General features: G+C 58.1%; 2 protein-coding genes across 15 annotated transcripts in view; one reads left to right on the plus strand and one right to left on the minus strand.

Annotated features, from left to right (window-relative positions):
- Window positions 1–12,099, plus strand: part of VGLL4 (vestigial like family member 4) — a 186,672-nt gene extending 174,573 nt beyond the window's left edge. For all 7 annotated transcript variants that reach the window (XM_036101322.2, XM_036101332.2, XM_036101352.2 and 4 more), the window contains 3 exons: window positions 3,508–3,730; window positions 8,786–8,909; window positions 9,312–12,099. In XM_036101322.2, the coding sequence (XP_035957215.1) occupies window positions 3,508–3,730; window positions 8,786–8,909; window positions 9,312–9,583 (619 nt within the window). In that variant the 3' untranslated portion in view covers window positions 9,584–12,099. The remainder of the gene's footprint in view (window positions 1–3,507; window positions 3,731–8,785; window positions 8,910–9,311) is intronic.
- Window positions 12,100–13,013: 914 nt separating this feature from the next.
- ATG7 (autophagy related 7) overlaps window positions 13,014–15,456 on the minus strand; it is a 231,462-nt gene continuing 229,019 nt past the window's right edge. For all 8 annotated transcript variants that reach the window (XR_013448957.1, XM_078074983.1, XM_078074986.1 and 5 more), the window contains one exon: window positions 13,014–13,315. Coding sequence is in view for 7 of the 8 variants with exons in the window: in XM_078074983.1 (XP_077931109.1) it covers window positions 13,283–13,315 (33 nt within the window). In the remaining variant the exon portion in view is untranslated. The remainder of the gene's footprint in view (window positions 13,316–15,456) is intronic.

A 15,456-nucleotide genomic window follows, 5' to 3' on the forward strand; every position in this document is an offset into this window, starting at 1 on the left:
CTTCCCCAACGTCCTCTTCCCCTGCTCCCGGGGGCGGTGTGGGTGCAGAGCAGGTCTTTGGGGGCACGGGTGTGGGTATGGCCCTGGCCTCTCTTCACCTCTGCCCTGTTAGCTGGATGCCTTTAGACAGTTCTAGAGCTGTGGTAGCACACAGCTAAGATCACGCAGCTTCGCTGAGGAAGTCCTGCCGAGCGGCCTGCCAGCCCGTTGAACTGGGATTGACTGGACCTTCCCCAAACGGACTGCTGCCTTGGGCCATCCCTCTCCCCTGTGGTGTGGTTTACTAGTCCCCAGGCCGAGTCTGGCTGTCTCGAGGCTCCGCTGGGTTGATACACGTCACCACACTCTACTAATACTGAAGTGCCTCTTGGACATCAGACTCGGGGGATGGGTGCTGCCCTGTGTGTGTGCTGGTGACTTTGACATTGGATGGAGACAGGTGCTGCCTGAGCTTGCGGCCACTCCGTCCTGCCAGCCCTGGGCGGCTCTTCATCCTTCGACTCTGCAGCGTCCCGCCTCCATCCGGGGCCCGAGCTGGCTCTCCGGCGCTGTAGCTGCCCCTTGGGTCACGAGCCTGCGAGAAGGCGGGGCTGTGTCTCCCTTTCTGTGGCCTTCGCGAAACTGGGGCTCAGTTAACTTTGCTTGAGAAACTGGAGTCTGCTTTGGACAGAGGTGGATTCGGGCTGGGAAGCTCATCAGTCCTACGGTCCGTTCAGCGGCCTCCACGAAGCTCATTTTGGCGGGCGGGGGGCAGGGGACGATTGTGTCAGGGGGGCAGTTTATGTACCTTGTCAAACGTATTTTACCCAACTTGAGAGGGAAACCTGATACTGAGGATGGGGACTGTGATGATGTCACCTTTCCCTAGTGTGATGAAACGTGCATTTAGCAGGAAATGTCCATCTGGGCTGGCAGGCTGCTCGCAGGACTTCCTCAGTGAGGCTGCGTGACCCTCAGCCCCGGAGGCCTTCACTGGAAGGGCCTGTCGTGTCTTCGGAATCATCGGAGGAAGATGGAATGATACACGGGCTGGTTTCAAAATTCAGCTTTTTTGTATTCATTTGGTTTGTAATTCTTGGAAAATTGCTGGCGTGCGGATGAGTGTGTGCAGTGTGGTGTCAAACTGCGTGACCAGAACACACTCCTGCATGACCGTCTTAATAGGCCGAAAATGTACTCTCTAACTGCTTTCAAGTCATTCTGTAGAGTCAGCCAGAGGCTGAGAGGGAGAAAAATCACCTGTAAGTTAAACCCTGTGCCTCCTGCAGCGAATACGCTACCTTAGAGCTGACTTGGCCCCACCGTGCGCACTGCTCGCGTGCGCTGTCCTAGCACGACTGTTCGTGCCTGTCCTCTGTTCAGTCCTCATTGAAACCCCTCCGAGGGGCTTTCTCCTGTGACCACAGGTGGATGAGGACACTGGGCCCGTGGCTTGCCCGGGAGATGGCGTGCGGAACCAAAGCTTGGGGCTTGCAAGACTTGCCGCGTCTGGGGTCTTTCTGCTTAGCCCCCAGTGGCATGTTGATCCAGGCTCGGCACCCGTCCGAAGGGCGTGAACACCCCTGCAGCTGGCTCCCCAGCCCTCACGTCTTCCCGATTCTGCCCGTCCTCAGTTACATGGCCACAGTGCCTGCCTTTCCTTCCCCGGTCACCCGTGTGCTGCTTCTCTGTGTTCACTCGTGGTCCCGGGGCACCTGCCACACGAGGCGGCGTGCTGGGCGAGGAGGGTGCAGGGTGCGCAGGCTTGTTGCGCTCCCAGAAGCCCCCGGGGAAGTCGGGGCAGGGGTGCAGAGATGAAGACATTGCTAATAGTGGTGTGATGGGTTCCTGATGAAAGGTGTGCACAGGGCGCTCAGGGATCCAGAGCACAACAGCTAAAGCTGCGGGCACGGTTGGCAGTGAGTGGGTTGTGTGTGTCGGGGCGGGGGGGAGCACACACACACACACGGTTAGAGGCCGAAAGTGGCGCGTCTGCTTGAGGAATGGCAAGAAGACTGTTGTAACTGCAGAGCGCCATGCTTGGGGGCGTGAGGGTAGAAAGGTGGTCAGGACCAGAGCAGGAAAGGCCTAGAAGGGGTGCTGAGCTACTGAGAATTGTAACTAAGGGCGTGATGTGGTTTGATCTGCTTTATAGAAAGGTCATGCTGGAGGAATACAAGTAACGCAGGACATCTGAATCAGGCTGGCCGATTGAGTGTCCGTAGCTGGCCTGTGGTGTTACGCTGTCTGTAGTTCTCCAAGACCTTGCCATCGGGGGGACGGGCAGAGGGGACACGGGACTGCTCTGTATTCTTTCCTACAAGGGCCTGTGAGCCTACGATGGAAGAAGGCGTGCCCGTCGCACACATGCCCCTGCCCGTGTGTATAAAACTCCAGCTTACCTTTTACCTTATTCAGGCAGTGAGGCAGGCTGTGGCTTTTGCTTTCTCTGGGTTTCTTAGTGCGTGAGCCTAGGCGTCTCTGCTATAAAACAGGTTGTCCACCGAGGCAAGAGAATGGTTGCTTGTGGACTCTGAGGATAATTTGTATTCCTTAAAGAAAAGTCACTGAAATTTTTATCTGCCACATTTCTAGTTAAAAGACTTCTCATTTGTTATGAGAAAAAGATTGTGCTGGCAGCAAAGACCATGGTGGATGGAAGGGGCCGAGACCTGAGGCAGAAGGAACCCCTGCAATAAACGGGGCAGGAGGGAGCTGGGCCGAACCGGCGTTCCTGGTCTTTGATCGGCTGTGCCCAACCGGTCGTTCTCTAGCAGATGCCGCAGAGGGTGCTGCCTTGAGCCGCGGTCACCAAGGTCGTGGGGAGGGGTAGTGTTGGCGGCCCCATCCGTGTTCCCCGCAGCACCTGCCAGAAGCTGCACACGCGGCGGGGGTCTCTGGGGCTCCACTGAAGCCGACTGCTGTGGCTGGTGTGTTCCGGGTGGTAGAGCTGCGCACTGTGAGCCGCGGCAGATGCCATGCCTTACCAGCCGCGGCACCGCTGCCCTGAGTCTCGGGGGTTCTGTCCCCTGGAAAGGTAGCTGTGACGTCTCCTTTGTGCTGTCGGGAAGGTCTGGAGAGCTCATGCTGCTGGAGGCCCAGAGCAGGATCCACCCCATAGGAGGTGACTGGTGACTTTGCGTCATCTTCCTCTTCATCCTTTTGAATGGCAGATCCTTGTCCAGCCGAGCCGGCCCCGAGCACACAGGCTAGCTCTCCAGGCCCCGAGCCCGTGGAGTTTATTATAGAAGGGCTCTGATGGGGGAGGGGGGGGATGCCGGGCGGAGGGGGCCACCGAGGGGCTTTGGAGTCACGCCGACCTGGGTTAGCACTGGGGCTCCTCGGCTTCCCGGTGAGCTGTTTGACCTGAGCCTTGGGAAACGGAAACGCTGCTAAGTCTTTATCCCCCGCGCGGTGGAGAACTCTGTGACATCATGAGCGTGCAGCACCGGGCTCGGGGCCGGCATCCCGTTCGCCATTCGGGGCATGCCGGGTATTCGCGTCTGAGCGCTCTTCCCCCTCTTTCAGGAGCAAGACTGCCAACGGAGACTGCCGAAAAGACCCCCGGGAGCGGAGCCGCAGCCCTATCGAGCGCGCCGTGGCCCCCACCGTGAGCCTGCACGGCGGCCAGCTGTTTGCGTCCCTGCCCGGCCTCAGCCTGGAGCAGCCGCTGGCACTGACCAAGAACAGCATGGACGCCGGCAGGCCGGCGGGCATCTCGCCCACGCTGACCCCGGCGGAGCGGCAGCAGGTATGCCCCTGTCCGTGCGGCTCAGGGCCAGGAGGGAGGTGGCGGGAGAGGTGGGCTTAGCCTCGGTTCTGCGCTTGGAGAAAGGAGGAGCGGCGGCAGCATGGACCGTTTCCCCGAATGCCACCGAGACCCGCCCGGGCCTGGCCTCCCACGCCTGACGGCCTTGGACCAGACGCTTAACCTCTCTGGGGCTTAGTGTCTTTGCACAAGGCATGGTTGGTTTAGGCGAGGTCTGTTTTCAGTAGTCTTCCTCAGCGATCCTGTTTCTAGGAGGATCAAGGAAGATCCTGCATTTACCTGTTAGAAGGTCACACCGACGAAGTTAAATGTCAGGTTCCTTTGCTTTGGGCTGGAATCCTGTAGAGTCAGTGGTCAGAGTGGTTATTAGCTCCTGCTGGTGGGCAGTCTGTGATTGGCGGATCGGGATGTTTTTTTAATTAAAGGAAAATAAGGAAATTAAATTCTTACTTAATAAACACAGTTTGCTTGATTAAAAAAACCCCAATATTTCAAAAGTGGGGCTCCTGGAGAAATATAAAAGGAAGCATTAGCATCGAGGTTTGGAATCCCTGCCCAAGCCCATGGTGTGTCTCTGTGAACCTCTGGGGCCTGTGACCCAGTAGGTCCCCGGTCAGCATTTGCTGAAGACTGACGGGCAGTGAGTGAGGCAGGTGCCGTGTCCCGAGGAGATGCTGGGCGCAGCTGGGGGCTCTGCTGCTGCGCATGCCACGGCTTCCCTGCAGCCCCCCACCGCCACGACAGCACCCCCGCCTGGCGCCCGGCTCTGATCCAGTCTCTCCTACTGCTGGGGGCGGGCTCTGGGCATTGGGAGAGGGGGTGCTGGTGCCTGGGGTCCCAGTAAGGCTGACGAGCCGTTGTGCTTCCTGTGTGGGAGCCAGGCATCTCCATCCCGTTTGTTTCATTCATTCATTTAACGAAACTGGGTAGGCGCCTACTGCGTGCAGGGGGAGGATGCTAGAAACTGGTCAGGCAAGCTAGAGGCACTCGGGGTTTTCGTCCAGCAGAGACCGGTTATCCAGTAACTATGGTACTTCAGCTAGTACTGCAGCAGCAGACAGCCACTTAACTCTGATAGGAACTGGGGGCCGAGTTACCCCTCCATTCACGGAGTGTGCACTGTGCCCTGGGGCACCGCAAAGCCCTGGAGCCACAGAGACACGCGTGTAGGATGCAGTTCCAGCCTGGAAGGAGCTCGCGGTCTGGTCAGGGAGGTGGGTGCGTGCAGGAGGGTTGCACTCAGAGGCCACAGGAGAGGGGGTTTAAGCATCAGAGATTGGTTTCTAGGATCAGGGAATTCAGCCAGTGCCGTGGGGAGTCCCTCGATGGGCGCGGGGCGGGGGGCCCTCCACTGGGAAGTTCCGTCTCTGAGCCCATGGTGGTTGGGGGAGGAAGCTCCCCGGAAACCCTTGGAACTATCTGCCCAGAACAGCTGTCTCTGAAGCTGTAGTGTTGGCTTGGAGCAAGGGTTTCTGTGACTTTGAGGGTCTTCTGGTTGATCCTGGTCATATTTGCTGTGTGAGAAGTGTGCCACTGGACAGGGTGACCTGGCTCTTCTCACCATGGTCTCCCCGACCCTTCTGTGAAGTGTGCCTGGCTGCCCAGTCCAGCAAGAGGGCCCCTGGCCCGTCAGATGTGCTGGGGACCTGTTAAGCGGGTTTTCTAGGACTGAGGACCTTGAATTCCCACCTGAGTTCTTAGGGGATTCCTGGATGGAGAACAAAGCCAGTGGCCGTGGAATAAGTTCATAGCTTTCCCGGGACAGGTACAATGGCTTTGGCTTCCCTGACATGTGTCAGCGGCCCAGGCCTAAACTTCAAGGCTGGGGTTGGTGGAGAAGCATGTGTTTTATGGCCCTGGGGACCGTTCATCGGGCTCCTTCCTATGCCAGCGTGGTATGGCCTGGGTGGTCACTGGGGCCTGAGCTTCCTCTTGGACAGTTACCGAGTGCTGTGCCAGGTACCGGGCTGGCCTCACCGTCCGGGGTGGGTGTCACCGGCGCGCTGTCAGCGTGGCTCCCGTGGGGCGGGGTGCCTGCCGGGCCGCAGCTCTGAGCCAGGGAAGGTGCGGGGACGGGGCTTCCTGGAGCAACGGCACAGCGCTGGGTGGCGGCGGGCGGGGGAAGCCTCCCACTCAGGTCTCTGGGAACGGGGATGGGAAGGTTCCCAGAGAGGGCATGTCTGGGGAGGCTGCAGGTGTCACCCCACTTCATGTTTCTGTGATGGCGGCTCTGAGGGGATGGTGTGGTCTAAAGAAAGCTACGGAAAGCCGGCGGCAGTGGCTTTGAGGACAGCAGCCGATGAGATGCAGGATAGGGGTACATAGTAATAAGCCCCGGGGACAGTGACCAGCAGAATGGTTCTCTTTTGGATGCTCTTTCTCTGAGGCGGCCTCGGCCGAGGGGCAGCCAGTGCGGGCGGGGCGAGGGCTGAGTGAGGTGTGAGTGACAGTCTCGGCCTGGCCCTGCCTTGGGTTGGCTGCGGAAGCTCCAGGAGGCTACTCGTTTCTGGCCTTCGTTTTTGCCATCTGGAAGGCGAGGGTGTGGCGGGGGAGTTTGGGCCGCGGAGCTCCCCGCACTCACCATCTGGAGGCGGGAGGCCTGTTCCGGCTGGGTGTGTGGCGCTGCAGCCCGGCCGGGGGGTAGGCGGTGTGGCCCGTCCCGGGAGCGCTGGGCTGGGCTGTGGGGAGGAGAAAGGCAGAGCCTGCTGTCCATGTGCCTGTCCCCAGCGTCCCCTTCGTCCCTGGCTAGGAGGGGTCCTGGAGATGACCCGCTACTACCAGGAGTGAGGTTGGAACGTCTTCACGGCGTCCCCACGCTCACCAGTGGTTCTGCCTTGCTGGTCCCTGCTCGGGGGCCACCTTCTGTCCCGAGTGGCTGACATTAGGCTGGACGTTGACTTGATTCTTCTAGCTTTATTCCGAGCTTCCCCAAATTCATTCTCTGACACTTTACATTTCTTCACCTTCCATGACCCCTTCCCCAAGACATGACCCCACTTGCTGACATTTGCGTCAGTCAGGACTTTAGTTGCAAGGAACAAAAACCAGCCTGAGCTGGCGGAAGCACAAAAGGAAGGGAGTTTTGCTGGGAGGACCAGGGGCGTCTCCTGGAGCCCAGGGTCATGGGTACGGCAGGATCAGGAAGGAAGGGCCAGCCCTTGCCTGGGAGGGCTGGTGAGGAAGCCAGGCCCTCCCTCCCCTGGCTCTGTGCCGGTCCACGTCTCTGCGTCCTCTTCTCTCGCTCTCTGCTTCTCAACCCACACAGCCAGCCTGGCGTGACCACCCCATGACTTCTGAGGTCAACCTGAATCTCGTACTCAGTCTGGCTTAGTAGTTGGCCCCAAGCCTGGGTCAGATTTCCAGCCTGGCCAATGGGGCAAAGGTCACTTATGGACATGGCCACCTCAGCCCCACCTCATGGATGGAGGGCACATTCTACGAGAGGGGAGCCAGGGGGATCTCAGGCTCAGGGTTAAAAAGAACCTTCAGAAGGTGGGCTCCAGGCTGCAGGCTGCCCTCCAGAGATAGCAAGACCAGCCCTGAAGGGCAGGACCCCTGCCACCACAGGTTTGGCCCTAAACTCTCACCTTCAGGCGGTCCTCCAGCCCCCTCTTCAGCTGCTGCTGTTCTGTCTCCCACACGGAGAAATGGAGGTGAGAGGGTGAAGTGCTGCCTGATGTGGAGAGCAGACCTGGCCTCAAAGCCACGTTCTCTCTGCACCACTTTTGTCCATACTGTGACGGGTCGCACTCACTCCACCCCCATTGCTGATGGGTTGAGCTAGTAATGAAACCCCCAATTTTTCCTTTACATGCTGCTGCTGAGCCACATCTTCCCCCATCTTGGATGTGAGTAATTCAGTGTTAGGCTCAAGCACGTCCTGGCCCATCCTTGTAGGCCCAGATCTTTATCACAGAACATGTTTTTCACTCCTGTTCATTTCCCATCGTGGGAAGGTTTGCTGTGCAAGCCTTTTGTGTCTTTATCCTGGCTACTGATTGAATTCTTTAAAGGAGAGGCCAGGGGTAGAGAAGCCCTCATTGCCCTCACATTGACATTGTTCTTATCCTTGGGCCCTCTGAGGGGGCCCTTCAAGCGGCTCCCCTCTAGTTTTCTTGGAACTCCTGGCACATCCTCCTCAATCTTGTCTTCAGCGCTGTCAGGAGATGTCTTTCTGGCAGGAACCTGAGGAAGCTGTTTGATTCACAGGTATTTTCTGTTCTGGATACTTGCCAAGGTCTGGGGGCTCCAGAAACGCTTCTTGGTCCTTGCTCTGAAGTGTGCACGGCTAGGGGAGCCGGGCGCTGGGGTCTTCTGGGCACACTTGGAAGGCATGATTGACTTGTTAAATGGGGAGGTGGTGATGGTTGAACAAGTAGAGTTTTTACCAGGCAGACAGCGTGGTGGTCGTGGGGAAGGAGTGTGTGTCGGCCAGGGGTGGGATGCATGTAAATTCATACTTGGATGTACTTCCTGCGTTTCCATCTCCATCAGGATTTGTGTGGTCATAATAGAAACCAAGTTGAGCTGTCTTTAGCTTAAGCAAAAATTGGGAGTGTGTTGGGAGGGTACTGGAACGACTCATAGAAGCCGTTGGGCTACAGGGCACATGCTGAGAAGGGCAGGGACCGGGCTGCCCTGGGGACTTGACCGCAGGAGCTGTGGAGGCTCCTCACGCACCCGCGGAGGCCCCCTCGCTGGGAGTTTGCTGTGGGTCAGCAGGGTCACTCCGGGCGGCAGACAGACCGGCCTTCACTTTGCCTCTTGTCCGGAGGGGCTGAGGGACAGGCTCGCAGCAGAGTAGTGGACGGTGCTGCTGAGGGCCTTGCACGGAGGACTGGGACCCGATGGATGGCGGCCCCTGGCTCCCCGCAGGCGGGAAGAGTGCCCTCCGTGGTGGTGGAGGGACACACAGACTCGTGCTGCCTCACAGCCGTGGCACGTGTATAAGGACTGGGGTGACCAGCTGGGGTGAGCGCCACCGCCCCTCGTCTGCCCGCCGAGCCAGAGCTAACCGCAGCCTCCTCTTCTCCCCAGAACCGGCCGTCGGTGATCACGTGCGCCTCGGCCAGCACCCGCAACTGCAACCTCTCCCACTGCCCCATTGCGCACAGCGGCTGCGCGGCGGCCGGGCCAGCCAGCTACCGGAGGGCCCCGAGCTGTAAGTCACCCAGTGTCCGTGCGCGCGGGGCGGGCGGCGGCCGTGACTCACGTTGGGTGTTTGCATTCCTTCTACATCGTGCCGTGGACAGAACAGCTAGCCCCTGGAGCTTAGGTTTTATTGAGGCTGAAAGAGGTTTGTTCTGAGCACACATGCGGCCGGCATTGTGTCTGGCTTGAGTGGGACAGAGGGAAGAACCCTCCAGGGAAGAAACTGTGGTTGGGACAAGACTTACCAACCTGAAGGCCACGTTGTCTCTCTGAACTCACCCCTCGCCCAGGCAGGCACGCTGCCATGTTACAGGTTCAGAGAGGAGACCTGGCCAAGCGCCGAGCCAGGGCGGGTGGGGACGGGCCCTCTGTCCCCAGAGCCCTGACCGGCCGCTGTCCTGCTCCCCCACAGCCACCGCCACCTGCGACCCCGTGGTGGAGGAGCACTTCCGCAGGAGCCTGGGCAAGAACTACAAGGAGCCCGAGCCGGCGCCCAACTCGGTGTCCATCACGGGCTCCGTGGACGACCACTTTGCCAAAGCCCTGGGTGACACGTGGCTTCAGATCAAGGCGGCCAAGGACGGCGCATCCAGCAGCCCTGAGTCGGCCTCGCGCAGGGGCCAGCCCGCCAGCCCCTCTGCGCACATGGTCAGCCACAGTCACTCCCCCTCCGTGGTCTCGTGAAGGGAGTGCCACCCTTGAACAAGATGTCAATCTGCATGGTTTGCCTGAGCTTTGAACAGTCAGTGCTTAAAAAATGGAAAAACAAAAAAAAATTGTGGGGGTGGGGTAGGGGTGGAGGGGAGGGGAGGGGTGGTTTATTCGCAAAAACCATGTCGTTGGGATTTTTGTTCTGTTTTTGTACTTGCTTGGTATGCGTACCCGGGGGCCCTCGAACTCCGTAGCAGGAGCTGCACGAGGAACAGCTGACGTAGTGTCCTGCCTTCCTGCTTCAGTTACCAAAGAAACCTCTGATGCAGGTCTGCTGCCCCGTCGGGGGCCAGGACTCCACGGCACACGCTTTCTCAGTCACAAGCCATGACGTTGGTGACCCAAATGCTTTGTGCTTTTTAATTTGCTTCTCGAGACCGGGGTGTGTGTGGCTTAGCTTCCATTGCGTGTTTGGTCCGGCCCGCGTGTGTGTCCGTGTGCGTGTGCGTGCATGCGTGCGTGCGTCTACTTGAAGAGAACAGAGAACTGTCGCGTCTGATTTGCACTATTGGAGGAGGGCTAGAGTTGCCTGGCGGACAACTTTCTGTGAGATGCTAGTACTCTGAGGGCAAACTGCTGAAAAACAAAGGGTTTAAGGATGACATTTCTGACCATTTGTGTGTTTTTTGTTTGTTTGTTTTTTTTAAACTTAGACAAAACAGCTTTGGAAGGGGAAGTCTCATACAGGTTATAGGTCTTTCTCTCTAGATTTTCAGGTGCTTGCAACTGGACTGCAGACTACCAATCACGGGCATTCTCCCTTTCCTAAACACTGCAGTTTGTTAGACTAGAGCTGAGGTTGGAGGATTCTATAGTGCTTTCAACGTGATGCATGTTTTAATGGAGAAAAATAGCTGGTTTCTATTAATTGTATAGATCTAGTAAACAAGAACCTTAATACTTACTAGCTTCTTTTCAGAATTAGTTTATTTTTGTCAGTTACAGTCCTAGATATACTTACTGCTGGTACAGTTGTACTCTTGAGATTTGTGTTTGATATTCACATTACTCCCGAGTAGTGTGGGGCTGGCAGGCCCTGGAGACGGGCAGGCCAGTCGTGGGTCAGCCGCGGTGTAGGATGCTGGAGTTTTTTGCTGCCGGCTGACGTTTAGTTTTTGCATCCCCTGTCTGCTTATTACTAGCTCCCGGGGGGGTTGGGGTTTGTGTCTTCCAGCTTCCCTCCATGCAGAAACTGCTCCCTTTCCACCCTCTTGGCTGAACAGCAGATTACTGACAATCTGTGATACGGTATTTTCTGTGCTTCCTCATACGCTGGGGCCAAGGCAGTATACATTCCTCTGACTGACTTTATACAGTTATCACTGCGTTTATTATCGTTTGCTAGAGTAATAGCTACTAACTAGAAATTAGGCGAAGAAGAAAGCATGACGGACATAGCTGTGGATGTTCAACAGCTGCTCCTCTTTTTGGTAAACGTACATTTCTATCCTCCCCCCTCCCCCCCACCGCCTGCCACGTTCCAGCCACCAGAAGGCCACCAGAGGGCTTACAGAGTCGCCCGGCCAGGTGACACAGGCGCGCCCGCCTCCCCTGTGAGGCGCTGTGGACGCCCGGAAGCCCTCGAGGCTGGTTTTGAGTGTAAGAAAAATACAGGTTAGCTGGTTAATTGTGAAAATCATCACTGGGCAGAAAGGTCAGCGGATCGGCTCTTGTGGTCCCAGGGTGGCTGCAGGTCTTTCCACAGGCGGAAGAAAAGCCCTTCTCCTCTTGCCCCTGCACACATTTCACCCCCACGTAACTGGGCTTCCAGGCTTTCGCATTCGGGCCCCTATATTTTCTGTAGGAAAAATCGGTGAGAACACTTTTTTTATATAGGTAACTTTAAGACCATCATTACGCTGTGCGTAAAGAATGTACAGAGAAATTTGTAGGTATTTTTTGAAGAACAATTAATTTGTTAATGATATGTAGCTATTTAATTTTCCCTTTCCCATTGTAATCATTCATATTTTTTTTGTTTGGAAAAAAAAGTTGATCTTTTTTTTTTTTTTTGGTCGTAGATTTGTCTGTAAAAGTGCAGGAACACAGTTATTCTATGAGAACACTGCATCTGCCTTAATAGCCACTAGTTTGTTATTGCTCCAGGCTACTGAGCGCGGCGGCGGGAAGCGGCCGGCGGCGGCGGGCTCTGCGAAGGGCGGGCTCCTCGGCCCGGGCCCCGGCACTGGCCTATCTGGGATAGGCGGGCCCCTCGAGGGGCCCCGGGCGCGTGGGGAGGCAGAAAACCAAACATTTCACCGGGAAAGGACACACTCCCTGGCCTCAGGAGCACAGTGAGCTCTTCACAGAGCCACGCCGTCACGGTGCGTCCTGCCCGTTCTCTCCTTGTTTGTAAATCTGTAATATACCATTCTCTGTGGCCTGTTTTTCCTGGAAGAAGAAGAAGAAAAAAAAAGGTTTGGCAGGCCATCTTTTTTTTGTACTTAAAAGTAGCCTTAAGAACAATAATAAAGTGCTCTTAAACCACAGGCTGTGCGTGTGACCCACGGGCCCCCGGGGGGGGGGTGCCCCCTCTGCCCCACGCAGGTGGGCGGACCGCGGCTGTAGCTCCGACTCCACGAGAAGCCCCGTTGACAACCTGACCCGCAGAAACCCCACCCTTCTAAGAGTCCACCTTCAGCCTCACTGTTGACTTGGGTCCCGGGCCTGAGGCAGAAGAGAACACCCCAAGAACACAAGTGTGGAAAGGGTGCGTCCGTCTCCTGAGTGCCCACGCCCAGCGCTGGGTGTCCCGGATGGTGTGCTACCGCACACTGCAGTCAGGGCCTCCCGGGTACCGCTTAGGCCCTCGGGAGGGAAGGCGCCTCCCTCACTTGGCCGCAGAGGAGTGGGTTCTGGGGGTGTGAGGCCTCCTCCGGGGCAGGAGGGGCTCCCACCCAGGCCGTTACCAGGATGTGGCCCTGAGACCTGTTCCTGGGCCCTTCCACCAGCTCAAGGCAGCAGCAGCAACTTCTTTCCGCCCCTGAGCAGGGAGGCACAGATGCTTTGCCCACAGCTGAGGACAGGCCAGGAGGTGGAGGAACTGTCTGGGTGGCAGACTCTGTCCGTAGTGGAGTTCTGGGTTCAGTAGGACGTGTGTGGGCCCTTCTGTCCTGCACGTCCCTCCCTCTCCAGCAGGCCAGGCTGACAGAGCTCACAAGGACGTCAGCCTGCATTGGTGCCCCCTCTCTGGGGTTTGCAGGGCAGCCCAGGGACTCTGGTGCTTGCCCCCCACAATGGCTGCCGGAAGGAGCTGCTTTCTCATTTCCCCATTTGGTGTGTTGGGCTGACTGTTCCCTGTCCTCATTGCCGCCCCATGGGGGCCAAGGTGGGAAGGATCCCGGGAGTTTTGACTATCAAACACTTGACAACAAGAAAAAAAGAACTCGTGGAGGGAACCAAGTCCCAGATCAATGGCAATGCCAAAGCCAAGGTTATTATTTAGCTCAGAACTGGTAAGATCATGAATCATGAGAAATGGAGAACCCCGGAAGCTCCTGGGCAGTGGAGAGGGGGCCCTGGTCCTCAAGGTACACAGAGGAGGAGACCACAAAGGTTGGAGGGGCGCAGGGCCCAGAATCACCGGTCTTGGGGGCGGCAGTCCGGCTCCGGTAACCGAGGGCTCCTCAGCAGGCGGCCAGGGAGAAGCCAGCCACGCAAGGGTGGGCCACGTCAGACGGTCTCATCGTCGCTCATGTCCCAGATCTGTGTGGAGAAGGGAGACATTCAGTGTCCAGCCACCCGGTGGCGCCCACTGATGTGGCCTCATGTCTGTGTGGTGTGATAGCAAACAAAAGAAATGACGGCTCCCACTTGCAGATGACACGCTGCGCGCCTCACAACGCCCCCGTCACTAAGGACAGAGACAGACACCCTAGTTCTTGTATAATGAAAGCAAATCACAGAGAAGGGAAGTCTTTGCCCGGGCCTCACTGCTGAGTAGGCGAACAGCGGCCAGTCTGGGGGCGGGGGTGCTGGGATCTGAACGGGGAGTCTGCGCGCCCCTCACCTCCCAGCGCCCACCGCACAGCCGCCATCCCTGTGCCGACCAGCCCCGCCCGCTCCTCTTTCTGCCGCCCCGCCCGCTGCCCCAGGTCATCCTGTCTCTCTAATCGCCGCCTCCTCACGGCCTCCCAGGGCAGGGACTCCGGCCTGTGCACACACTTCCCACCCCCGGGGCGGCCCGTCAGCCGTGCTCCAGGTGCCGAACGGACTACAGATGGCACACCTGGACAAGCACGGACGAGCTGGCTGTCCCTCGGGAAACCAGTCCCAGGGGAGACAGCCAGACCTTGCCTCTGTCCCTCTCTGCCTTCGGGGAGCCCAAGACTTCTGGGGCCAACCTTCATGGGGGCGGCGTAAGGGGACAGCGGGCTCTCACGGCGTCACCCGTCAAGAGGAGTGAGGGGGCCCCAGCTGCCGCCTCCGCTGCAGCCCTCCGCCTGAATCCCCGGGAGGGAGCCGGACGCCAGCACAGAGGCCCCCGGGGCTCCTCGCACCCTGGGCTCCCTGGGGGCTGGTCCCTGAACTTACGCCTTCAGACTTTCAAAATTCCTAGAACTGGTTGCAAAAGGCCACCTCAACCCTAGCAGAGCTGAGAGAAGGAACATCATGTTTACACGAGGCTGGCCCGGGGAGATGGGGAGGCCCGGCCAAGGTAAATATCAACACCAGCTTGGCTTTCAAAGTCAAGGATGTGGAAAATAAATACAGAGAGAAGGAAATTTCCTTTATCCTGAGGTCCCAGCTGCCTGGGCCGGGGGCTGGTGGTGAGTGTGCCTCTCACACCCACCCCCCTTTCTACATACACCCTACTGTCCCAAGATACCGGGGTGGGATGGCACCAGCAAAGATGCAGCTGCCTGCAGGAGCAGGGAAGGGGTGGGGAGGGGCCTGGGCTGGGGTCCGGCGGCCTGCGTGAGGCCAGGCAGGCCCTGCCTTTCTCGAGGCCCAGCTGCTCCAGAGCAGGGCTTGAAATAGATTCCAGGGCCTGGACCCTCAGATGGGGTTTGGTGGGGGGTAGGAGAGGGTGGCTGCATCCCAAGCTGAGGCGGCACTTAGGAGCCCCTGGATGTGATAACCCTCCGGTTCAGACCACCCGAGTGCAAAATCAGCTACCGGAGGGTGGACCGGTGGGGCTCATCCATTCTCTCCCTCAGTCGTCCAACACCTGCGCACTGGAGGGGCCCCTCCTTGTGCTACGGCTGCGGCTGTGCAGAGCCGATGCGAACACCCCACACAGCCCGGGGGTGCAGAGGGAGACAAATTCAGAGAGGGAAGATGGCTTGCCCGGGATCACACAGCCAGTCAGGTGCAGAGCTGGGAGCGCAGGTGTGTGGGAAAAGGTTACATGAACAACAAGGGCTGCGTGGGGCAGGCTGCATGGAGGCGGCACCAGGGCTGGGGGTGGGCTATAACCTGCTGGGGGCGGGAGACATGCCAGCCAGGGCCCGGGCAGTCTGTGTCAACAAGCAGTGCCTTCTGTGAATGGATAGGGTTCTTCAAAGGACACTGGGGGGGCCAGGCCCAGAGCAGGGCCTTACGGAAAAGCAGGAGCTCCAGAGGCTCTGTCCATTTTATTGCATCTCAGTGATGAGGTAGGGTCTTCAGCACCCGGCCCTGCCTTTGCACACAGTGGGGGCAGAGGGGGGCGGGGAGGGGTGCTGGCTCTGCCTCGTGCTCCTGGCACCGCCCAGGTTGTGCAGGGGATCAAGCAAGGCACCCGAAAGGCTTACTATGACAGGACTCTACAGAAGGGGGTGGGGGTGGATAATGGATTTTATATAACTGCTCAGGGATTTTCCAGAAAGAGTTCTCTGGGCCTGAGATGGGTTTCTCCACTAGGG

Source organism: Halichoerus grypus, chromosome 1, assembly GCF_964656455.1.
Source record: "Halichoerus grypus chromosome 1, mHalGry1.hap1.1, whole genome shotgun sequence".
Lineage (NCBI taxonomy): Eukaryota > Metazoa > Chordata > Mammalia > Carnivora > Phocidae > Halichoerus > Halichoerus grypus.